This window comes from Montipora capricornis, chromosome 5 (assembly GCF_036669925.1).
Source record: "Montipora capricornis isolate CH-2021 chromosome 5, ASM3666992v2, whole genome shotgun sequence".
NCBI classification, from domain to species: Eukaryota; Metazoa; Cnidaria; class Anthozoa; order Scleractinia; family Acroporidae; genus Montipora; species Montipora capricornis.
The window spans coordinates 1870317-1897030 of record NC_090887.1 but is presented as its reverse complement, the minus strand read 5'-3'; the positions used below and the strand labels follow the sequence as shown (position 1 = coordinate 1897030).

The 26714-nt window shown below is 37.4% G+C and overlaps 3 protein-coding genes across 5 annotated transcripts in view; all 3 read right to left on the bottom strand.

Annotated features, from left to right (window-relative positions):
* The window catches only part of LOC138049062 (uncharacterized), a 67528-nt gene extending 55140 nt beyond the window's left edge, over nucleotides 1–12388 (bottom strand). The window contains exons 1-4 of one of the 3 annotated variants that reach the window (XR_011132289.1): nucleotides 12211–12349; nucleotides 5370–5492; nucleotides 4483–4702; nucleotides 333–497 (exon numbers count right to left, since the gene is read on the bottom strand). Coding sequence is in view for 2 of the 3 variants with exons in the window: in XM_068895173.1 (XP_068751274.1) it covers nucleotides 333–497; nucleotides 4483–4674 (357 nt within the window). In the remaining variant the exon portion in view is untranslated. Of the gene's footprint in view, nucleotides 1–332; nucleotides 498–4482; nucleotides 4703–5369; nucleotides 5493–12210 lie in introns of all 3 variants that reach the window. The other 2 variants (XM_068895173.1, XM_068895174.1) reach the window with 2 other exon arrangements.
* A 7753-nt stretch (nucleotides 12389–20141) lies between these two features.
* Nucleotides 20142–20660, bottom strand: LOC138050134 (uncharacterized). Its single transcript, XM_068896599.1, has one exon. It carries the CDS (start codon nucleotides 20658–20660, stop codon nucleotides 20142–20144), a length of 519 nt encoding a protein of 172 aa, XP_068752700.1.
* A 2584-nt stretch (nucleotides 20661–23244) lies between these two features.
* LOC138050133 (uncharacterized) lies at nucleotides 23245–24522 on the bottom strand. Its single transcript, XM_068896598.1, has one exon. It carries the CDS (start codon nucleotides 24520–24522, stop codon nucleotides 23245–23247), a length of 1278 nt encoding a protein of 425 aa, XP_068752699.1.
* Nucleotides 24523–26714: the final 2192 nt, after the last annotated feature.

Below are 26714 nucleotides of genomic sequence, written 5' to 3'. Positions count from 1 at the left end.
TTGTTGTTGTGTTCTGTTCTGTCATCTCATTGAGAGTTTCATGAGCCAAGGAAAGCGCAATGGGGCCTGACCAACTATATATGGTATTTTGCTTTATGTTATATGAAAAGATGCATGCTTTCATTCACTTAAAATCCTTCATTTGTGGCTTTTTTAATTCAAAAACTGAAGTGTTATCAATTTACAAAATGACAAATGACAAATTTTCTGTGCAAGACATTTAGCAGGCAATTTTTTTTGTGGGGAGGGGGGGTGGGGAAGACTTTTTCGAGCACTCACTTGGGCATGTTAAATGAGCATCATCTGTGAAAAAAAGAGACCTCGTTGTATACCTCTGGTCCACAACTGTGGAATGGTCTTAACCGGTACTCCATGGGTGGTCCATAGCCTTTCTCCAGTCTGAGCATAGTATTCACAGGCAAATTAAAATCGTCGATGAAGTAACAAGTTTTGTTTGTCAATGATTGATATTGTTCAAACTTTAGTTTTCCTCCTTCCTGTGGGCAAAGCCAAATGATAGACATTATTCATCAAACACTGGTCAACCATTCTCAAGCAATCACTTACACATTATAATCGATGAACCTGCCAAAAAAAGACAAGGCACTTTGCCGTTGTTGCCTTCAAAGTCTGATTAAAAGCGATTTCAAAGTTTATATGCGGGAAATGAACCCATCAAGTGTACTAACATGTTTTAAAATGTATTATCACAAATATTTTCTATTTGGACAGACTTAAACATTAACCACATTATTCCACAGTTTTCTTACATATGTGCTGGCTTGGGATGAAAGTTATTACACTAACCTCACACAGTGCTTTTCACCATTAAAGTGTCTTGCTTATCATTTCAGTTTAAGGAAAATTAAAGCGTTCGTTGAGAGAGGAATAGGCCCTTTGCCTTGCCTTGTCAACCATAAAAAATTGGTCGCGGTAAATAAATAAAAAAATGCCAGAAATTGAAAGAGTGTGATCAAACTAGAAAGAATGTCAATTTTGAGGCCACTGAAATTTAGGTGAGAGATTTTATAGTAATTTATATGCTACAAAATTTACCCGAAATTTCTATGGAAAACAGCAGGTCGATGGCAAGCTTTGCCATCTAGCTCACACTTCTTCAACATTTTTCAAATCGTTCTAAAATTATGCAGTTAAACGTCAGTGGCTTAAAAATTGACGAAAACTTCACGTTAACAGTTTGGGAGGAAGGTGCAGACAAGAAGATAGAGCCGGTTCTAAAGACATTTGCTGAGCCCTGTGAGGCTCGGAGAAATGTGCCGTTCGAGCGGTACCGGTTTAATCCGCGAACGCGGAAAGCCGATGAGTGGTATGACCACTACAAGACCTCCCTTCGGAAGCTTGCTGAAGGAACTGATTTCGACAAAATCGCGCCAGATGTAATTCTAAGAGACAGGCTCGTATTTGGAATACTCGACGGTAAAGACAGGGAAAGACTCTTGAGAGCAGCACATTTAAAGCTCGAGAAAACAGACGAGATATGCCGTGCAGTCGAAATTATGCCGGCTAAATCGGTCAGTAGTTGGCGAAATCGGAGGTCCTCCAATAAATAAAGTCTGCCCTAACGATTTCGAGTAAGCAGGAAAAAAAAAATGACCAAATCGCCGAGGCTTGTTTCCCTTTCGTAAACAAGCGATGCCATTTTTGAGGGTCGATGCCATTCTTAGTAAACAAGCCTTTTTATTCGATTAGCTTTCAATAAATTGTTAGGGTTAGGTTCCGTTAAATACTTTAAAATTGCCGATATTTATGTTATACTTGCTGAAGATCTATTGAACCGAGTTCGAAATCACGCGATCAAGGTTTTTTTTTTTGTTTGTTTTGTTTTGTTTTGTTTTGTTTTTTTGTTTTTTTTTTTGCTTTGTTTTTTTTTTTTTAATTCTAAGTGACATGCTAATCTAGTCCTAGATTAAGTATTTTTTCCTCGTTTGCAAACGACAAACTTAACAGTGAAAGTTGTTCGTCCAAATGGCATCGCTTGTTTACGAAAGGGACAATTGCGTCCCCGGGAGTAACAACAACGCAGAGGTCAAGAGTGCAAGAACTGCAGTTTTCGACATCTGGAAAATCGGGAATCGTGCCCGGCTTAGGGAAAGGAATGCCTCTTCGGCGGAAAGAGGAATGTTTTTGCTTGTCGTCAAGAGGTAAAAGCTGTGCATAATTGTGATCAGGACGAACAGGAAATGCATCAGGCAGATAAGGTGTCGACTCTTAGGCTAGATGACTCGCAGCTGGTGACTCTTAAGGTGAATGCTGGCAGCTTTATACGTTTTTAAGCTGATACAAGTGCCCAATGCAACGTCCTACTGTTACATATTACAAGAAGGCAACGAATGACAAGAAGTTGGAAAAAGGTGGACACCTTATCTGCCTGATACATTTCCTCTTCGTCCTGATCACAAAAAGTATGCGGGTCCAGCCCCTTGTAGCATACCGGGGCTCCAAGCTGAAGATCATTGACAAAGTAACTCTCCATGTATGGGGAAATAGTTTTTTCTTTTAAATGGACTGCCGTGTGGTAGACAGTAGCGACATATAACTGAAGCTATCCGTCCCATACTAGGACAGAAGGCATGCATAGGCATAGGAATCCTGGTTTATCGTGACAATGACCACCTAAACAGGCCAGAAACTTGTAATGCACTAATGTTTGCATTGCAGATTCCACATAAAGTGATGTCCAAGGAGGACTTAGTGCCCAAATCAGCGAAAGTATTCAAGGAAGGAGTTGGAAGATTTAACGGTGACTATAAAATCAGGTTGGACCCCAGAGTACAGCCTCTTCTGGATTTGACTCAAGATGGTGTTGACTAGACCTTGGACAGTGTCCAGCAGAGAGCCTTTGACAAACTCAGCAGTCAAAGCAGTCTCTAGAACCCCAGTTTTGCGATACTATAGCTTAAAGGAAGACGTAACACTTCAGTGTCATGCCTCCCAGACAGGCCTTGTGGCAACACTTATGCAACAAGGCCAACCGGTTGCCTATGCCTCGAGGGCGCTCACACCCGAAGAAACTCGCTACGCCCAAATGGAAAAAGAGCTCCTAGCCATAGTCTTTGCGTGCGACCGTTTTGATGCGTACGTACATGGCAGGCATGAAGTAAATGTGGAGACCAACACAAATCACTGTAACCCATTTTCACAAAGCCATTGCCGTCGGCTCCGCAATGTCTGCAGCGGACGCTGATGCGCTTACAAAACTACTGCCTTCAAGTAACGTACAAAAAAGGAAAGGAACTGAAGATTGTTGACACCCTCAGCAAAGCATATCTTCCAGAGGTGAACGCAAGTGAGTTCATAAGGGAGCTAGAGGTGGCTGATCATCGGGATGGAATGGCCGTAACCAAGGGGCGTTGGCAGCAGCTGAAGAACGCCTCGGCTGACGATCCAGTGCAGCAGAAGCTACGAGGCCCAGGTCGAAGCGGGTGTTTACCGCAGGAACAAAAGAATGCAGGTTTGGTAGACCTGAGTGTGGCAGCAGAGTACGTCAATTCTAAGGGAGTGTCTATGAACGAGGATACGGTAACAACAGCGGCTCAGACTGAACAACCTTTACAGATCGAATCTAAACAGCTCTCACACACTGGTCCTGAACTCCGAAGGTCTGACCGTGTAGTGAAAACACCGGCGTGGCATTAAGACTATCTGATCAATCACAAGTGGCTCATACTTTCAATCAGGACCGCATTGCTTGGACAATTGTTTTTACGTTTCGTTGTTTTTACGTTTCCGTTCATGTCTACTTCCCAGTTGATCTGGTGGTAATCAAATATAATAGAGAGCTTTAGCAACGACGACGGCAACGGAAACGAGAACGTCGTCGTTAAATGTGAATTCGCATTATTGTAATCGCTTCGCGACTATTCCAAACATTTTAACGCCACAAAGAAAAAGAAACTAGTATGGACGGCGCTCAATTTAGAGGAGAATATTAAAATTTATCCTCAAGCGCTCACGTTCTCCCTTAAACCTCAAACTTAGTCATTTCAGGTTGTTGTTTTGCTGACGACGGCAATTAAATAGACAAAAATGAAAAGATGCACTTGCTGAGCGTGCAAAGCTCTTGTTTTTGTCCACTAAATATGCAAATTTGTGACGTTCTCGTTGCCGTCGCCGTTGACGTTGTTAAAGATCCCAAATAAAAATGTTACACCGCGTTGACATATGCCAGGAAATTGTTAAAATAGTGTAAGGCCTTATATTAGTTGATGGACTTCGAGAGTGAGGACTGTGACACGTGGACATGACTTGGTTGTACGTTCGAGTGATCTTTTGGTATGGTGATTTCTTCGGAACAATAAAACTGTTAAACTACACTGGCCTTGTGCGTCTTACAAAAACGTCTGCTGACAGCGTTTGCTCTGTAAAAGCTCTCTCAAGAAAGCACTTACAGACTACAGGGTTACTTCTCTCAGACTGGTGTAGCAAATAAAAACGGGGGGATTTAACGTATGTTTAACTTACCACTTTTTCCAATATAAGCTTCTTCGCGAGTTCTCTTTGTTCTCTAGTTCCACTGACCCAAAATCCTTCCTCATCCCACGAAAGGCTATACACTCTTGCCTCAGATCTCCCCCGAATTGAATTTATTGTACTGCCTTTTGCTCCGATGACATAACCTTTTAAATCTTTGGGCACTTGTATAAAGTCCTCCATTTCCTCTTCGAGTTTTTACGAATTCAACCTGGAAACCGAACAATGGGTATTGTCAAAGGCTTCGACATGACTTCTGATTTATAAAGGGATGAAAATAGCCGAACTATGCATAAACTGAATCGAATTTGGAGGGACAGTGTTGAAGCTTAGAGGGAAAAGTAGAAGTTGGCGTTGAATGTTTGTGTTTTACAGAACTAGATCTTTGGTGATTGTACGTCGCCGTTGCAGATTTGCGGAAAAGGGAAAGGAATATACAAACCTTTATTGTGCAAGACCTCGTGCTAAGCTATCAAGTGTCCGTTTTTCCAAAAGGGCAATGAGAATGTTCATTGTTTTTTTGTGTGTGTCTGTACAAATGGTAAATGTTAAAAGAGGAAACGCTTGGACAAATGTAAGTTGTACCCGGCCAGATAAGTATAGACTGCGACCAGTCCTTTTTCTTTCCTTTGTCGATCTTGTGAGCAAGCGAAAATTGCGGAGAGCGGAAGTCAGCGAGTGCGAAGCGCGACCGCAATCTCCGCTCGCTGGCTCACAAGATAGACGAAGGAAAGAAAGAGGGACTGCTCCCAGTCTAAGATAAGTACCAAATGTAATTTTCTCTTGTCACAGCTTTAGATTACTGTCATACGACTACTGTTGCCATTAAATCCTGAATCTTCAAGCTTGTTCGTCTTAATTGTCTGGAATTCAATTACCGGTGATCCTGCTCGTCCCACTGAGCTACAAGAATTCCTGGGCAACTATGTGTCCTACTGGTCTATAGGTTCGACACTGTCACGTGCTCCAACCTTTACAATAAGAGGTTGCCAGGAAATTTTCTAAAATAAAGGAATTTCGATAGTTAAGGTTCACATATTGCAACCAGGTCGACATGCAATCAGACAGTTTAAATGCCACTCTACTTTGAAGAATTTGAATGTAGCTATATAGTTACGATTGCAAAGGATCGTACATGGTTTGAACCCTGGAGTCACACCATAATTAAGTTAAGTACGATCGTCCGGGTTGTGTATTCCTGAAAAAGACTGTTAAGGATTGAATCGACTGGCGTTAGTTTTACAACCTGAGCCGAAGTATCTTCAGAGTGATTTGTGTAATGACAGTAGGTGACTCTTGAGTTAATGATTTTGGAAAGCGGACGGGAGTACAACCCTGTTACAGAAGATAAATAAAATAGTTGTTGACGATGATGATGATGATGATGATATTAATCAACATTTTATTATTACTATTATTCATTGCTATCAAGTGGCAATAAGAGTCCTGAACCCCTATAACAATGATTACTTTTATTTCTCAGTTTCAACCGCATTAGAAGCCCTGCAACAAAATCAGGAACGATTGAAACTAAGCCCTTGGTACTGACATTGCTAGTGAGTTGCTTGCAGTGCTATTACAAGTAAACCAGATAAACAAACCCTTTCTCTTGATAATTTGTGTGTTCTGTAGCTTAAATGGGACACATGCAATGTAGCTCATGTATATTGCTGGCAGTCCACAATCCAGAATTCTGTGTTCCATTCCTAGTGTATTCCTTTTAACGTTCAGCTTTGAATACACGTAAGGTCGATAAACAGGTCTGAGCTTACATTTTCCACACAACAGGATCGGAAGGGTGTTCATCCTTATTTATGGTAGAATCCACAGAAAAAAAAGGAGTAAAAAAATTTGGTAAAAGAGGAATTAAAAAGTTTACACTAGCTAAAATTCTTATCGTCTCGGACGTTTCGGCTACAACTGTTGCCTTTCAGCGAAGGATAAAAATGCAAATGTTCACGGCCCTGCACTTTTATCCCTTGCTGAAGAAGGCAACAGTCAGTGTAGCCGAAACGTCCGAGACGATAAGAATTTTAGCCGTTGTAAACTTTTTAATTCCTCTTTTACCAATTTTTTTAAGATGTCTGCCTACACACTGAGTATTTTTTTAAAAAAAGGAGTTGTTTGTGTATTATTCTCTGCCATTCAATGGCAGAGCTTAATGATTAAGAATTATAATGATCAATGATTAAGACTTCGTTTTGTTGTTCCAACGTAATTGTTATGTTCTTTTGAGTTGGAAAACAGCAGTTATTTTAAGACGAAGTCACATATATGGTAGTAATGTCCTTTAATTTATCAATACTAGGTAAGGGGACAGTATGGAAAGCTTTTTGAGTGAAGGTCCATCAAGTCATGTCCCGGAGGGGGAGGACCGTATTTGACAATGTTCAAATATACCTAAAGGATGGTGCCTACCATGATTCTTAGTGCGCATACATGTACGTTCTGCGCATCTCAAGAAATTCGGGTTTTACATGGGTGGTGCTTACTAATACAGGGATATTTTTGCACGGTTTAAGCCTATGCGGAGAATGCAGAACTTAGCAAGCGCTCTTCGTATCCAAAAAGAAAATTGGGGGAAATTCCCAGATATAAATAAGCTTCAATTTGGAAAAAAAACGACATGCTTTGCTTTGTTTCTCAAAGCTTTTTACAAATATTGTTGATTAATTATCTTTGCGTGCGTGGTTAGCCCCAATTTTTCTTTTGGATTTCAATAACACTTGTTACAAGTTAGATGTGCTTTTCCCGCATATTCATAAACCGCGCAAAAATAACTTTGAATTAGTAGGCACTGTCCTTAATTTGAGGAAAGAAGTGTTAGATTGGTGCCTACCAGTTCCTAATGAGATTAGTATCTTGATTTCATGACTGGTGCCACTGCTTGAGATGTACTATGCTTTCAATGTATTGCATTATTTTTGCTGGAAACACCTTTTCAAGATTTGAAAGAACATGGCCTGAATATTTGTCCAAAAAGGATGAGCTATGCTTTGAAGCAGCAGGAAACTAGACTGCACAAAAGGTTTAGTAAAGTACTGACAACTGACTTGTGTTTTGAAATGTACATGTGCACAATTTCATGAGCCCCACCTGAAATAGGGTATTGAGGGTCATGCAAAATCGTGCTGCAATGTACATGTCTCAGTTTTGTTGATACTGTGAGTTGTTGAGGACAAACTCGACCAAGGCCAGCCGTGAAGGTGCAATCACTGTCACCGGCACGAAGAAAATGGCGATGTAAATAGCAGTGTTAAAGTAGTTGCCAGGACTGAACGGATGAACAATTTTTGTACTTATAAATATCAATAATATAGTTGCTGGTGCCCTTGCAATTCAGCTGTAGATGCAAGAGGGGTAAATAAACTGATCAATCAATCAATCAAGGGTGTATTTTCAGATAGAGGCTATAGCCTGTCATTATGGGTTTGTTGGCAACGTTGACATCAATTTAATTTAGAGTTCTTGCGTTTTTTTCTCTGATATTCCTTGAATGTATGGCAACGTGAAGAAACTCTATGAGTTTGGGACTGATTTGTGGTTAGAAGGGATACTGTTTGGTCTGTCGAGAAGGGTTCTGGCTAATAAGCGTTTATGTTGTGCGTTTAGATTGTGCAAGGTGAGAGTTGAAATGTACATGTAGGTATTTGTCAGTGTATGTGGTTTTTCTATAAACAGTAGTTTTGAATTTTCCATCAGGATTTCTGGTTGTCGTCGCATTGAGAAATGTGATAGGGTCCGTCTTCTTCTCCTTCTGCTATGAACTTGATTTGTTGGTTGAAAGAATTGAAAGCGAAACTCAGTAAGCTCTTCACGGGCAAGGAAACACACGACTGTCGTCAACATATATGTACCACAACTAAGGCGGGTAAGGGGCAGTATTTAACATTCCCGGCTCTTCGATGTATCGGTAATTGCATCACCGAACTTGCTAAGATGACGCTCAGCGGGTGAACCCATCGGGCAACCGAAATTTTGTTTGTAGAATGGGCTATCAACGATGACACAGTTCAGTGTTAAGGACAAATTCAAGCAAGTTCATAATGTTATCGAAAGATACTGTACACTGGTTTTTCAAAGATGTTTGGACAGCTAGAAGTCTGGCATTTCTTGGGTTGTGTTTTCACTAGGACAATTTTAACTAGATAAAGCCGGAAAAGTCCGGAAATACAATTAAAACACCTCGTCTTGGTTTTAGCTAGTTAAAAATGCAAGCTGTTTTCACAAGCAAAAACAAGGGATTTTCTCGCCTTTACGAGCGGAAATTCACGCAGAGTTATACTACCTCGCGAGATGGTATAACTTGTCCTGATAAACACCGCAGCCAATCGGGCCGCGCGTCTTGACAGAAGCCTGCCAAATAATCTGGTGATGTAATTTTCCCTCTTTCCAGACAAGTCCCTCGTAGTTGAGCTTGAGAAATTCAAAAAAGAAAACGATTTCAACAGTCATTTCTTTCGATTTACAATCCCCCGACCCACTGGATTCTTTATTTCTTCGGCCAGGTCCTTAAACCAGAATTGTGGTCTTGGATAAGCCTACACATCTGGAGTCTTGCGCCTATGGCGCTGAATGTTGTTTCATTGTTGGATTGACAGAATTATTTAAAACATTTCGTCGCATATTCCTTATTTGTAAGGACATAAGTCTCATTGGCTGAATAAAACTCCTTCTACTTGTCAAAAATACAGCGAAAATAATCACAAGAGAAGTCATTCCAAGCACTACGGCCCCTTTCATTTTTTTATTATGGCGCGCTTTTGCAATTTGAATCCTCTGATATAGCGGCTTAGATTGCGGGTTAAAATTTCACAGTGAAAACAGTTGTCACTTTTAGCTAGTTAAAGTCGGTTTGTAAACAAAGCCTAGAAAGAATGTTCAGCTAGTTAATCGGCCTAGTGAAAACACAACCTTGATCACCTGGAATGCCAATGCACTCCTAATAGTATCAGTTTTCAATGATTTTCATAAAATGGTTTTATTCCATGATTTTCTTGTGTTAATAGTCAGTTTGTTGCGAACAGCCACTCACACGCGTTTTTGAGTTCTCTGTTAACTATGGTCCCAAGGAAACTTATCTTTGAAGAAGAGTAATTCTTATTGCATGTGTCATTTATGCAAATCAAAAAGAGAAGACTGGACCTAATACCGATCCTTGGAGAACTCAGCTGGGCAGAAGCAGTAAAACAACTTTATTTAAGTGTCAATGGATTTAGCACAAGAGCAGCTAACTGGTGACACTAATGAAATTAACTCAAATCAAATCAATTGAAATCAAACATTGGCTTTTGGCAATCAACTACAGTAGTTTGTATACGTCGAGATTGATATGACGAAAACCAGTCATTAATGATGCCTCTAACTCCCAAATGATACTGACATGGCAAAACTGACTGATCCCCTATATCAAAAGCTTTTGATAATTCAATAAAAATTCCACATGAAAACAATTTGTAGTCAATAGTACTTTGCATACGTACAATTGCTAATGCCAAGAATCGCTTGTTGTGTAGCATCTCTACATCCATTCTGTGCTTTATTACTGACGAGGATATTATTTTTGTCAAAATAGACTTTAAGTCGGCAAAACATTACTTTTTGAAAAAAACCGGTAAAGTTCGATAAAAGGGAGATTAGTCGATAGTTTCCAGGATCAACTCTAATCGTCGCATTTGTAAACCAAAACGTCCTCCGCATGTTTTAGTTTAGAAGGATACACCCCTAAACTAACTGATAAATGATTCATGCCAGCTAAAGGCTTGGACAAAATGTGTCTTGCGGAGCGTAGGATTCTGGTTAGACCGGATATGGTCCGTGCGCTTTGCTGAGGCGAACAGAAAGTGTCTCTCGGACTCCCTCTATTTCAGGTGCAGTTATAGGTTCGAAGGCGAACGATTTTTCTTAAAATGTAACAGTGGCGATTAATAAGTATTTTATTTCCATAGATTTTATACAGGTCTCTATTGCCTGAGCAATTCGCCACTTTAAGGTTGCGTGGGAGACAGGGTCGAGAGCTGTCAAGAAGTCTTATAGAATTGCTTTATGGAACTGCTTTGAGGACGAGCCACTGTTTAGACAATCGTTTACTCTGCGAAGCAAAGAGACTTTTGCATGTTCTTGTCAGATAACAAGGAACTTTGGGTTAAATCTTCATAGCTTACGTTGTTAGTAAGCAAACGTACTATGTACGACGATCTCACTGACCTTATGAAGATGTCTCCTAAAATAGTCCCACAATGCAATTCAACAAGGCTCTCGACCCTGGTTCCAGTGCAACCTCAAAGCGGCCAATAGAGACGATTCTTTATTTTTATAGACTTTTTTAAACCACTTGTAATCCAAGGATGTGACACCTGTTAAGCTTTGCGACCTGATAAAGTTCTCAGAGTTTGTTTATCTTGTTGTAAAAAGATGAAAAAATATGGAAATACATGCAGACACCTCCACTTGAGATAAAAGGTGGTTTTCTGCAACTCCGAACCTTAGTGCATAATCCATGAGGTCCCTCTTCAAAGTCAAGATGCCAACAAGATTGTCTTGGAGGGGAAACCATTATGAAATCACACGAGTAAACAATGAAGTTTGAAAGGAGTCGATTCGATATACAGAGGCCCAGTCATTTGGATCAAACTTTAAGAATAGAGTACTTCGTTTAAAATCAATTGTTGACAAGGGCAATTTTAAACAAACCATCCGAAAATTTCTAAAGACGTTAATAAATGTTTCAGTTGTTTGGATCAAACTTTATGAAAATAGTAGTTAATATAAAATCAATTGTTGACAAGGACAGTTTTAAACCATCCGTAAATTTCCGAAAGAGGTTAATAAATTTTCATCTAAAGCTCCAGTGGTAGTGTGGAAAGATGATGATATTTTTAGATTTTTAGGAATTTGCGTATTTTATGTTTACTATACTAAACATTTCACCGTTAGATAGTCGGTCCACATCTGCCCACGCGTACGGCCGCCCAAATCTGTTCAATTTGCTTTCTCAAATAAAATTATGAACCGATTATGTATGTACTTGCCGATAACATCAATCTTGACAACCAGTTCAGTCAACCGAGAAGGTAATGAAAGAGAATTAATTAAAGCATCATATCCCGACGTTATTTAAGAACTTGAGGCGTTCGGTATTTTGCCTAACAGTGAGTCAGCTATCAGTGTCGGGTGGCTGCATGTGACAATATCAGTGAAACCGTTAATTACATATTTCTTCAAGTCTTAACATCGTGTCTATTTGGTTCGTTATCTTCCGTTCAAAGTGAAGTAACTGTATCAAGCATAATGTCGGCAGCGAAAACCCCACAGTACAAAGTAAACAATGGTAAAATATTATAAAGTTAAATAAAGTAAGGGAAAGGATGAAGAGCAGGACGAGAACAACGAAGGAGCAGAAGATTAGTTGTCCATCTTGATGCGCTCATGCTGGTATTTTAACTCTGCTTTGCACAGTTAACTTTTACAGTTATTAGCGTACTACTTATGCTACTCCGAAAATTCAAATTCAGATAATGTTTGTGTTAGTATGCATAAATGTATCATTCAATTAAGAATCTAAGGTAACTATTACTTCACGTATTATCACGTGTTACCAACATTCTAGAACTGAGTATAATGGACGAATTTTTCATCAGCAGAGGGTACTAATAATTGCTGCATTTCCCACATATATACCATGGGCATTTCGACGTGCATCATTTCAGTATTTCTTACCGCTCTCGCAGCAGATCGAAGCTCTTTAAGTCCACAATGCTAGATAGAGTTCTACATAGCTTTGAAATGAGTCCTCTGTTCGTATGAAGGGATAAGACTGTCAAAATGAGGAGTGAAGCACACAGATAATCAACAAGCCGGAAGCACTTCCTCGTAGCAATGTCGACTGTAGTGAAGTATGGGAAATATATTGACCGAGCTACCTGGGGACAAGCCTAAATTCCTGTTTCTTCCTTCCGTTCACTTTCTATGTTTTCCCGTCTTATGCCGATTGTTTTACAAATTATCATTATTTTAAGTTTTACCTAAAATATATAGTATTTCACAAAGCCTGTGACCTCAAGCAACATACAGAATGAAGTACTTTGCTAGATTGAGCTTTTCCACCGAGCAATTAAAAACGTAATTCCAACCGGTTTATATTAACGAAGATTAGCAAATGGCATTCTGAGGAAAAAAAAACACCAACAACTTAGTTTCTGTCATAAGAGTACAGTTACAGCTTTTAAGACCAGCGGTCATGAAAATCCGCGCAAAATCTGAATTTTGTGGCAAAAGTAGAAAGATGGATTTCCTTCTTCTTTGGTCTATGATTGACCTTTAGGTAGGTAAAACAATGTGGTGCTGTCAATCCTTGCCTAAAATGCGCTTATTCGGGGAAAATTAAGAAAAGCGAATAAGAGGTGCGCATGTCGCGAATTTCGCCAAATAGAAGACGGAAAATCCACGACTCCCAGAGTTTTATGGCCTGGGCGCAAGCTTGGCACTAGTATGGCGCGTATAGCCTGAATCGCGCGTGTTTGTCTCATTTTTGTGACGTCAACATGACCAAATTTGTAAAATTAACTGCTAATTTTCTCGCGTTTCCTTGGGTATTTTTTTTTTAATTGGCTCAGTTCTAACCACATACAGTTCCTATCAAATACCTTAATTTCCCATAAAATTTGTTAAAATCTGTCAGCGCTAACCGAGTGTATTTAGAAAAATGACAAATTGCAGAATATTGGCGAAACCGTCTCAACGACCTTGACTTTTTACCACTTCAAAATGTCAGGCAATATCATTGCCATAATGTGGCAAATAATAAAAAACGTTCACCGAAGAAAATGATAAATATTAAGGATTTTTGTCAAAAATAAGAATTTATCTGCCTGTCATTAGATGTGATGTTGCCATGGTAACGGCCATAATCCAAAAATTGACACCCAAAAAATAAGTCTTACTTGCGCCAGCCCTGCTCCTCGTCTGTTGAGATGTATTCTGCTTACTGTCTTCTGTATTGCTTTCCCTATCTCCTCAATGGTCAAATCAAGCCTACTGCATTGCCAAGAGCGGTCGTCGTGATGATGTAAACAAGTGGATCGGTAATCTGAGTCTTTGGGGTCACTGAGAGCACAAACTCGACAGTGATCTGAGATTCTCGAACTCCCTGATACGTGCACCTAGTTAACCAGAATATCTCCCATCCCTGGTCAATAGCATCTTAGTGATACCGACTTGACTGCCATGCACACTATTACCGAAAATCAAGAATTTGGATGTCATGCCTATCCGCTTAAATAGATTATGCTTATGTAAGTGACATTTGCCTGTCACATAGCTTCATCTGCACCGGCTAGAGTCCCCTGATTCAGTAGGAGGAATTGATCTCTATGAAAGTGTTTCTGTTGGGCCCTATGATAATACGATAATCAACATCTTTAAATATTCATTACAGCTATAAAATCCATATTGTGCATAAACTAGTTGTCGTCTTCCTGCCAACTAACTGGAATAGTGGAAAGGTTATTATTCAAAACTTTATATAAGCAACCTTACCTTGTAGCCCGTCGTAAGGTACCGTTTTGTCTCCTTTAGCGCTTCTTCTTGTCGTTTGGCCCAAGTAAAACCCGTTCCTTTTTCTCCAAGCCTGTGAGCAACACCTCGGAGATCTTCAAATGCATGGGCACCTGTGGAGTTAACGTAATCCAGCCCTTGAAGTTGACATACAAAAGTAGTATAGGGAATTGGCGGTTTCAGCGCATTTTGCAAAATGCGCTTAAACGCGCCAATTCCCATGCTACTTAACATATGTTGTCAAGCATTTGTGGCCCATCATATGGGCGTGGTCATTTATGGGCGTGGTCTTTGTGGGTGTGGTCGCATGGGCGTGGTCATTTTCGGTCTCGTATTCTTGGAAATCTATATGTTTTATATTTCTGCGAATCCATGCCGTGGCGTGGCCGTCTTATATTCTATAGTGTCCGTATGCATAACTTGTCATACCATTGTTATGTATGTACCGCTTATCATCGAAGCAAGATAATGACACTTTATTAAGTTCATAGCTTCCGATTTGATGCAAGTTGCTTCTGATGGTTTTCATATTATGATGCATTTGCTCGTTGTCGAATAAAACGTTTTTGTAATTTTCATGTTTGATGTTCTTTTTAATGATGTTCTTTTTGATTCCTTTAGCGGTCTTTCCGCCTTTGTCATTGTCTTTCATATATGAATACATTTTGGATCTCAATCCAACGAATTCGGTTATCGGCATGCCTACTGCCTCATCTTTAAATTTGCCGATTACTTTCTTATTAATTTTATAATAGAATGGACTGTTTTCCAGGTAGTCGCTGTTATCGAATTTGTCTTTGTCATTCCAAAAGTCTTGATACGCGTCATTGGTTTTGATTTCATAAGTCAAGCTATCAGTGTCTGTGAATAATAATTTGGCTTTACTTCCGTACTTTTGTTTGATATAATTATAATGAAAATCATACATTAACGTCTTGCTCAAATCCAAGATACACATACCTATATATGCCGGCCTGTTTAATGTGAGTGTTTCTTTGATTTTATGCACTGCCACAAGATTTTCATTAAAGATCTTGCTACTGACGTATGTTGGCTTGCTTGTCATTTTTATTAATTTCTTTTCATCAGTGACTAATCTTACATCAACTCTCTTTCTGATATTTTCCATTGTTTTTCCAAATACACTGTTGTTCATAAGCTTAAAGAAGTCTTTCTCGAAAGCATTTTTAGCATTGGTTCTTTTTTCTGTATTGAAATCGATGTATTCTTTCAACCATGGTGACTGATTGAACTCTAAAACTCGGTGGATTTTGGTTAATTTTAATCCGAGATCAGTGTATAATTGTAGGTTTCTATAATGGAGAACGTATTTTTCTTTATTGCTCAGTGTTGGTATTAATTTGTGAACTAAACCGGCTGACACACCATGTTTCTTTGCGATATTTTTGGCATATTCGGATAGCATATTTTCAGTCACTTTTATCTTCTCTGGTGCTAGTGGATAGTCATTATGCAAATCATGTAATTTTTTGGGATATTCCAAGTCAACTTCCAGTATCAATCCTTTTTTGCTGTTTTCGTTGTGTTTTGACAGATTTATGTTTTTGATCTGTTTTTTTGTCATCCATCTAAAACCACCATATGGTAAATATTGACTCATAGCCCAGCCATACAGATTGTTAGATACATGATATACTTTGAAGGCGCCTTTTCATCATATATTTTCATGTATTTATTGTTTGCTTTACCATATCGATTTGCTATGTAGCTTGTACCACCCCGCATGCCTTTTTCAATGAATTGAAACATATCAACATCAGTCATAAGTTCCAATTTCATATCAGTCATTTTCAACATAGCATCCCATGAAAGTCCTGGAGAAGTGAAATAATGACATGGATCAAGTTTGTAGTATTGCAGGCAAGTCTTTCGAAAGTTTTCAAGACATCTGCTAACAGTAGTATGTCAGATTTGAGATACAAGTCATGATACTCACCCATATTTTTTAGATTGAAAGTGTTCCACACATTCTGGGCATGTGTGTAGTCTTCATCACTTATATGTTCGTCATTCAATATGCTGTAAAATTCATTTTTTGGTGGTAGTTTTTTATTGAATTTGTCAAAGCTATCCATGAAGTCGTATGGATATACTCCTTTTTGTGACATTAAACCAAGTTTGTCCCCTTTGAATTTTTGAGAAGTATATATCAATGCTTCTTTTGGCAGGTTGCTCACCAGTTTATCCAGACTTGAGCTCATAAATTGAAAACTGTCAATAAAAGTCAGATGATTACCAAGCATAAAGGCCATATATTTTTCCATGTTGTTTGGTATAGCATTGATATTCATTTGGCACTTTTCACCTTTTTTATTTATGTATTCATGTTCTTTTACAATAGCTCCAATCTCTTGCATTATAAAATGACTGTCATACCCACGGAGATTGTGAAATATAACTGGTATTTTACCTGTCAATGCGAAATTCAGGTTACAATCTTTATGAGCGGATCCTCTGTACTTGCCTGTTACATGGCAGTGATCTCTCACTCTCACATCATTTTTATTGTATTTTTTCTCGCATATGTGGCATTTGTCGGCTTTTTGGAATTTTTCCTCATCATCTTTAGTCATTTTCAATGGTTTATTGAAATATTCTTTCATAACCTTTTTGCAATATCTGACTTCACTCAACATAGCGTTCATGAATTTGTACACAGCTTTTTCGCCTCTGTAAATTTGTAATGGTTTTGTGTATTTATCATCATAACAACAAACAACCTTGTATCCATAACCACAGTCTGTATGCTTCTGGTAAGCCTCTGTGTACGATTTATCATCATTGGGCCTGCATCCATGCATTTTTTCTGTGATGGCTTCGAAGTCTGCATATATTACAAATGGAACTGGTAGTTGTTTATGGGCATTATCGAATTTTAGTATGTTATTGTCTTTTGTTGGCATTTTGATCGCTTGTGCGCCATTCACTTGAAAACAGTTTTCTTTATGAGCGGTCAATACTCTTTCAGAACTAAAACACTGAAGACAATGCATGCAAAAATGTTTTCTTGATTCGTGCTTTATTGTGTCGTACATGAATTTGTTGAAATCTTTGATCAATACATAGTGCTTGTTTTCATTTTCTGTTATGAGAAGCAGATTCATGCAATCTTCATACTTTTCTTTTGAGACATGGATTGGATATTTTTGTTTATTTTCATAACCAAAAACATTGATGTTGATCTCATTTTGTTTTTCTATTTTGTTGTACTGTTTGGTTGTCACTGGAAATTCAATTCCTGAATAATCGAAATTTGCAACAAATGCTTTGTCTGATTTTTTTATTCTTTGTGCATCTTTGTCTTGAGGATTGAGATGCCTGATGTGGCACCACCTGAAACATTCATTGTCCTCGTTTTTCATGTTGATCAATCCTTTGTTATTATGTCTGAGTTCTGTTGGTAGTTGGATGTATGATGATCCTTTCATTGGTTCGTATTTTACCACATTAAGATACTGATTGTCAACAGATTGAACAGTCCAACCAGATCCTTCTGAAATCCATACAGCTATTTTATTCAGTATGCCTTGTTTTGATACTTCAAGGGAGTTGTTTATTTCTGTGTTGTTTATGATAGTTTGGGGTTGACTGTTGAAATACGCTGTTTTCATAATTCTTTCTTCTCGCCCTGTTTGCTTTTCAAATGTAACCCTCAGTGTTTCAACAAACTTGACACCTTTCATCGATGTCAATATTTTTTTGATATGGATGGCAACAGCCTTTCTTGTATTTTGCAGTTGCATAAGTGGGTCTTTGCTGTTTTTTATGTTGATTTCATAAGACTTTGTGAACCCTTTTAAAGCTTTGTTCGTTTCTTGTATTATGGTCCTCGGTAATGGAATTGGTCTTCTGGAAACCTTTACCGGTATGTTTGTCCTTGGTGCAGCGACAGGTCGTTTGGTTCTCGGTAAAGCCACTGGAACGACCTTTTGCTCGTAATCCTGAACCATCTGTCTCACAGAGCGCCTCGGAGTTGGAATTGGTCTGCGGCGACCAGGTTTTGTACCGTCGCTGGTAGTTAGATTTTTTATCATTTGGATTAATTCATTTTTGCTGAGATTTTCTAAACTAGAATGATTCATAATATTACTTGAGATATTATTTTTCATACTATATATTTATTGAATAGTGGTTTCTCTTTAAATAGAATTTTTGTTTTTTGACAAACTAAACCCTTATAAAGAAATAATATATACTATATTATTATGACTAAAATCCAAATCAAAGAATGTGTTTATTCAATTCATCCGATTTACGACTTGTATGCCGCCGACGAAAATGGAAACGTAATCTATATTACAAAAAAAATTCCAACAATTGGTAATAAGCATAGAAGCGGTTATATGTATTGCAATGTTAAAAAACATGGTGAAAGACAGAAATCAATGTCTGTTCATCGATTTGTTTGGGAATGTTTTAACGGTCTTATACCTGAAGGAAAAGTGATTGATCACATCAACAATGACAAAAAAGACAACAGATTATGCAACTTGCAAATAATGACTCAACAACAAAATTGCAAGAAATCAGCAAAGAACCGTGATTATTCATTTGCTGCTAAAAATCATGAAAACAGAAAATGCATAAAAGCAACTAACATAACCACTGAAGAAGATACTTATTTTTACAGTATGTATGCTGTTCAACAACATCTTCAAATAAATGCTGGTATTGTTAAAATGGCATGTGAGGGTATCAACAAATGTAAATCAGGTGTTTCAAAAAAGGATGGTCAACACTACAAATTTCAATATGTCAAACAAGATGAATTACCTGCTGACTACAAAAAATCTTCTAATAAAAGACCGCAAAGAGTATCTGATGAAGAAAGAAAAAGGAATCAAGCGCGATTCATGAAAAATTGGGCGCATAAAGAATACACGTGCTACCGATGTAACAAAATTTTGAAAAACGGTAGCAAGTATGTGCATAATAAAACTTGTAAAACATCAGTAAATGACAAAAAATCAGATTAATTGCCGTTTTCATATATCTTCTTCAACCATTTTATATGGGGCCAAAAAATTTCTATATCTTTCATATTCTCTGAATAAAAAAGACATTTTACGGTCTGCAATTCTGAACACTCTTTCAATTTTTTCTTTTGGTATCCCAAGATCAAACGCTGATTGGATAATCACCATCTCTTTTGTTCTCACAAAATGCATGTACTGTGCGTTTTTCGCAATAATATCACAAATTTCTTCTGCAACTAACTTTCTCAAACATAAGGTTTTTACTACTTCCGTTCCTCTGAACATATACTTATAGCTCACACAAATATTCAAAAGGAAGATGAAAAATCACTCCGTCTTCATTTTTTGTTTGTATTATCCATGGATACATTTTTCGTGCATACTTACGCATTGCTGCCCAAGATATTCTTTCACTCATCGCCTTCCAATCTATTTTGTATTCTGGGTATCTTTCTTTTAGCACGTTTTCTATGTCATTTTCTTTGATGTCATTCAATAAATAATACCAAATGATCAACTTGTATTTTTGTCTGTCTGAATATTTTTTCATATACTAATTAATTAGATTCTTCAGAGCCAGAGTCTTCTTCAGATTCAGAGTCGGAAACAATGTGTTCTCTGAAAGTATGATAAATGTTTTCTAGCTCATCACTGTTAACACTTTCTGTGTAATGGTGAGATTTTCTTCCATCAGTTATATGAATCATATGTTTTATGTCAACATCTTTTACTTCCACTGTCATTGTATCTTTGAACTTTCTCAAATAACCATTTTCGACGATTTCTTCAAGAACACTTATCAGATCTTTGTTTTTCATCAAGAACTTTATGAATCGATTAAATTTTTTCGTTGCCATATACTATATCTTTGTATTTTGTTTTTATAAAGATTTTTCACTGTCTTGTGACGAAATGGATTCTTCTGAACTCGAAACCTCACTTTCTTGCGACGATGGCAACCAATCGGAATCAGAACCAGAGTCCTGATCGCTCTCATAATAGAAACCAAACTTTTCTTCATTTTCAAACTTGTCCATATAATATAAGTATATATTTTTATTTTTTATAAGTATTTATGCGCGTTTGTTTCACCACAATTCATATGTTTTCAATGTCTTTCAATGGTACCCAACTGTTGAATTCATCACTGTATCCCTTCCATTTCACTAGAGCTTGTTTCTTTTTATAGTCCCTCCGAATTACTTTATCAATACGAAAAACATCCTGTATGGCTTTTAATAATTCGGGTTCATAAAAACTGCCTTGTATCTCTTCACCTCTGAGATCTTTTAGTTTGTATGTTATTGGATTAGTATATTGGATCTTATCAACTGTAAACACTTCTTCAGTCCAATTTGGTGTGTAACCCTTGTCGAACACATTCCGTTTATACTTAGATATTCGAACCTTGTCACCTGTTTGAAATTTAGGTTTCTGTTTCAATGTTTCTGTATCACCATATAGATTGAAGTAAACTATACCTTCATTCCTCTTGTTAGATGCTTCAACGGGTGTCATCTTTATGCTTGAATGTTTTGTGTTGTTGTACTGTTTCACTAGTTTGGACAGCATATCGAGATACATTGTATTACCTTGAACAGTGAACTGTTTCCACATTTTGGATTTAATTGTTCTATTCCACCTTTCAACCACTGAGGATTTCTCCTCATTCTCAGTTGAATACATATGTATCCTATTTTTCTCCAACAAGTCTTTCAAGTGTTTGTTATAGAACTCCTTTCCCTTATCAACCCATAAATATTGTGGTTTTCTGCCTTCCTTGAATATTGTTTTAAATGCTTCAGTGACAGATTCGCCTTTCTTATCCTTCAAGGGGACAATCCAACCGTATTTGCTGAAAACATCAATAACCATAAGAAGATACCGATAACCTTTATTCCATTTGCTGAATTTTTGCATTTCAACCAGATCACTTGCCCATATTTCATCAATATGATTTACAATGACTCTTCTAGTTTTGAATTTTCTCTTGATTGGTTTGTGTAATTCATCGGCTAATTGCTGAGCCCAATCATCAATACTCAGCGCCGCTTTACGTTTTTTGAACCAAGTCCAATCTTTCTTTTTGCTTTAATGGCATACATTGTTGGTGTAGCAAACCAAGGTCTTTGATTAAATGGGATTGCTTTTATACTGTCTTCCATAATTTTATCAGCTGCATGCTTTTTAGCCAGATCGTCTCCAGCTTTACTGTATGCTATATCATGTTGCTGGCAAACAGCATCTAATTTATTTATTGGATCTCTATATTTTGGATCATTTGAAGCCAATCTGTCTTCCAGTTTTGTACCAGGTCCACAATAATTATATTTTTTACCCGTCGGAGTTCTCAAATGGAGTTCTCCCAACTTTGCTAATTGTTTTTGAATGTCTAAAGCACCGCCGTCTCGATCTTTCCTATTGGTTGTGTATTTTTTCTTGGGTCTTATTTTTGTTGACAATTGATCGAGAGCTTCTGATCCCACTTTATGAAGTAGAGGATTCATTTTTCTCAAACCATAATCGATTGCTTTTTTCTGCAGTTTTGGGTCTCTCATTAATTCGGAACCATAATATCTTCCCATTTCAACTGCTTTTTTGCCAAGATAAGGTACTCCTTTAGTTAAAAATAATTCTGTTCCAGTATTAGCAATATCACTGAGTAAGCCCGCTCCCAACGGGCTGTTTAGTTTCCCTGTTTTTTAACAAATTTGGTCTTTGTAATACCACATTCAGCACAAGTGCAAAAGAACATTAGTCTACCATTTTTAGCTGTTTTGTAACCTGAAGGTTCAACACATTCAGTCACTTTCTTTTGTTCAACACAATATGATTTCATAATACATATAAGTTAGATATTTCTGAAATAATATTCGATAAATCTCTCATTTTTCATTGTATCATTTATGTCGAATACTTGTAATAAATCATAATACGAATTACCCTTATTCATTTCATTCAGAAAGTATAAACAGAAATACCCACAAGTTGTTGTTTGTATGTTTTGTATCTGATTGTTTTGATGTAACAAAGTCAGATTTTTCTTTTTGGCATGATTTACAATCTCTTGAAAAGGTGGCATACCAAACGAATCAAAATAATTAATTACATTATCCTTAACATAAGTGGCCACCCAGTGAGATCCTGACATATAAGCTGGTTCCAGATTGTAAATAAATAACGCCTGTTTATGGTTATGTGGAACTTTTTCATCTCTTGACAGTACATCATTGATTGGTATGTTCAAATATTTACACCATTTTTTCAGATCGTGATTGGACATAGGTATGTTTTTGTGAAATTTTGGTTTCACAATATTGCCCCCAAAATGGGTATGCCATTGAATGGACTGTTTTTTCCCAATAGTAACCCTTTTCCTTTTTTGGTTGAGGATGTTTTTTTTTTCTACCATTACCAGTCACATATGGCGGATAACTGTAAAATGGAGGGGGCATTCCCATTCTAGGTGCTCCTGTACCATCCTTTTTCGACGAAGGTGGTCTACCTACCCTAGGTGCTCCTCTTCCCGTTAGCTTTTTGACAAGATTCAAAGCCAAAGGTATTCCAATGCTAGCCAACAGAGTTCCGAGAAATCCACCTGATTGTGTTCTAGTAGGTGTTATATGCACACCAGAACCTGTTTGAGCTGCATTGATGATGTCTCTTTGCTGTTTTGTAGTGAACATGTTTAGATATGGCATTAGTTTCTTGATTGCCTCGAAAGGTATCATCATGGGTAATGGTAAAGCACCGCCTTTTTGACCCGATCCTAACAATTTTTTAGCTCCGGCTTCTGCTAAACCACCAAGAGCACTCAACCCAAGGGTTTTACCAATTGCTGGAAGAGCTCTCATACCAAGTGACAATACGGTGCTCAAAAGACTTCCGCCTACTTGTTTTCTGATATTGGTCTTAGCAAGCTTAATGTCCATTCCTTTGTTCAATTGTCGATTTTTTTGCAATCGTTTTTTCACCATTGCTGGAACATAAAGAGTGTCGTTTCCATTAAGAGAATCATTTGTCAGTCTTAGAACAATTGTTTCCCTTTTATGGTAAGCATTACTCAGATTCTTTTTTTGATTATCTGAAAGTCTTACGTTGATTTCATGAAGTTTAGTCATATAATATATGTTATATAATTCCAGTTACAAATAAATATGTGTCATTTACTTGATTTCATATTACTATTTCAGTTGTGGGCTTAAACTATCACCAATTCATTACCCACCTTGTCAATAACAACCGACTCTTCGTACAATACAACTGCATGGACATTGAAATCTGCTGCACTGTTGGCATTGAGTTTGTACCTGAAAATCAACTGTTTAGGGTCTCTTGTTACTTTCTCTGCCTGATATGACAGATCGAAAAAGATTAGTGGATACAGGCTGTTATAATTGGCAAGATTCAACTGGGTTCCGGTGTTGTAATCATTTTTGCGCATTGCATAAGACATCAGATCATTGAATATTCTCACTTTGCTTTCACTGTCATATTCTGTTTCTGGGTAGAACACACCATTGCCATATTCGAGTCTGCATGTTGTTAAATAACTGTTTGCGTCTGCTGCATTTAGTTTGAAGGTATCAAGCAGATATGGATTTTGTGTTGCAACTCTGGTTTTAGCCCGTTGTAGATAAACAAAAATTGCTTTGACATTGTCAATACTGGAAGAAATCTGAAAAAAACCACTGACTCTAGCAGGTGCTGACACTGCATATAGTTCACGCTGATATGTCCATTTGTGTTCTTTCATGAAAGAGCTTACAAATTTGTCGTACATACTGTCTTTTGGTGTTAATTTTGGAACCCATAAAAGAAATCTGTTAATCACTACTCTGCCGGCATCTACTCCTGCTGCCATATTGATGAGTTCATTGTCGTTCTGGAGATTCAAATTGAATTGCAACTGCATAGGAACCAACATTTTATCCTGCAACTCTTCAAAAAAACTGTAACGATTGAGAGGTATGATCAAATTCACATTTTTTGCTCCTCCATTTCCATCATTATTGGCAGCTTGTGTAAGCACTCTTCTGGATTCGAATCCTAAATTAGTATTGGCTGTCGTATCATTTGTGTCTAAATACCAAAAACTGTTTTTACCGACCGATCTGCTGTAATCATCAGAATATTCCAACAGATTCTTCACAAAAGTGACCTTATGCAGATTGTCAGTATCATAAACAATTTTCCCAGCACTTTTAATCATCATATGTGCAATCAATGAATGAGATCCGTTTATCACCGTTATTCTATCGGCTGCTGCGTAACCAGCTCCATCTGCTGTTTTTTGTAACTGGAATTGAACCTCAAAATAAGCATTGTACCAATCATAGAAAGAACTCCGGTCGTTGATGGTGAATCTATAACCGTTCTTTTCTTGATGTTGACCGTTACCTGGGGCTCGGATTACATCATCAAGTTGAAATCGCACTAACTCATTTCTTTGCAATAATTCACTTGTTCTAAAAGCCATTTATACTATTGTATTATATAATTTTGCTGTCATGTTATTTATTTGAAAAATCTACGCCTTCTTCCAGATCCTGATATCAATCTATTTAGTATCATATCAGTACTTTCATCTTGCTGTTTAATGGGTGAGGATGGAACAATTGCCTTTTGTGTTGTAGCTCCTTTTCTCAAATTTGCTAATCTTTTCATTATAAGGTCTCCTGACTTTTCTGCCACCGTCTTACCAATTTTATCAACTGCATGGGAAACCCCTGATTCTAATGCCTTCTTCGCCATTGGCTTGGCAATTTTCTTGAAAACAGATGATGCCACACTCTTCAATGGTTTGAAAATGTTGTCGATAATAAGCCCAGACCCTTTGTGTTGAAATACAAATTTACCAAGTTTTGGATGGTAAAACCTCTTAAATTCATACGGTTTCATTATACTGTTACATTAGATACTTTTTAAAATCAGCGAAAAAGACGTATCCGCTCCATTTAGATCCACTAATCTTCTTTTTCCATCTGTTATCATGATTCTGATTGATGAAATTGTAGTTTTGTTCACAGGATTAAATGTAACTCTTTGTGGTTCGAGGGTGAAGGAGTAACTTGGTTTTAGTACACTAGTTGAGAATGAATAAATGATGTCTGTTTCTTCGCCGTCAACTAAACTTTCGTTTACCAAATCGCAATGAATATTGAGTACGTCTGTGTCTTGACTGAGATTTGGCACTCTTGGTCCAATATGCGTTCCACTTGCTAATATCTTTTTATCAAAACCGATCAGGTCATTAAAATTACTTGCTCTTAAATCAAGTTGGTAATTTGCAGCTAATGTAACCGTGACTCTGAATGTTGTTTCGTTGAATTCAAGAGTCATCGGATACGTATCACCAGTTTTCGTCACATTTTTAATATGTCTGTCAAAGTCCGTATAATTCCATACCCCAGCTGGAAAGGTAATGTCCTTAAAAGTTGAACCATTATCGGAGCTGTATTTGATTAATTGATTTTTGTACCCAGCATTGACATTGAACCAAGTGAATGACATGTTAATGACTCTGTTAAGACCGATAACGTATTGCTTATTATTGTCTAGAGTTACAGGTCTGGTGAAATTTGTTGTAAAATCTTCTGGTTTATTGTTCCCTTGATTTTTTACACTGTAAGATGATAAAACTATCTCTCGTTCCATTATGTGATTAGGTTACATTAAATTTTGAAATATTGTTTGTATAATTTACCATATTGTGATCTATTGATTGTCGACATTTTCAATAATGTGTCCAATATAGAAACACCCATATTTCGCATGTCAATGCTTATATTGCCAGCCAATATCTCACCAATGATCAAATCCAATTTTTTTATGAGTTCTTTCGGTTTGTTAAAAAATATCACATTGCCACCTTTTTGTTTTTTCCTACCAGAACCTTCCATTGTTTTCATTTTGTTTTCATAATGATCTATGTATGCGTTTAAAGCAACTCTTGCGTTGTCTATTCTTTTGTATTCCTTTTGTTTTACAGCTTCAGAAATTAAACCACTGTTGAATTGTTTACTTACAGACGACTTGTAACCTTTTAATTGATTTCTTTTGAATTTAGCATCATTGACAATCTTTTTGAGATATTTCCTGTTTTTTTGTTCAGTCATTTCTTGTCGATTCAGTGTCATTTCAACAGAATCATAATTTTGAAGACCAAGATCATTCAATATCTCATTGTCCATGTCTTCATCATCTAATGCATAATCGATATCTTCGTCGTCATCATATTCTGGTGGTAATTTTGGTTCTTCAGGGAAGTACTTAGGATCAACATGAATCTCTTTTTTTCCTTCCAGAAGATCTTGTAAAGATTCTTCATATGTTGGTGGTTTCGGCACCAGTTGTTTTTCTTGCTGTGGCAAAACAGGTTGTTCAAATAGATCACCAAGATTCATATCTGGAACTTCATCCTCTATATCAATGCCGTAATCAGGAACTTCTCCTTTCTTCAGTGGTCGTTTTTGCCTTGGCAACCTTAAAACCTGATTACTATCGATAACATCATCTAATTTACTTGTAATTGGTTCAAATACTTTTGAAAATCCCTGTTGACTGGTCTTCTGATCGATATTATGTTTTGTAATAGCATTATGGACATAATAAATCTTATCCCCTAATTCAGATTTACTCTTTGCGAGTTCTTTCCACTTAAGTAAACTC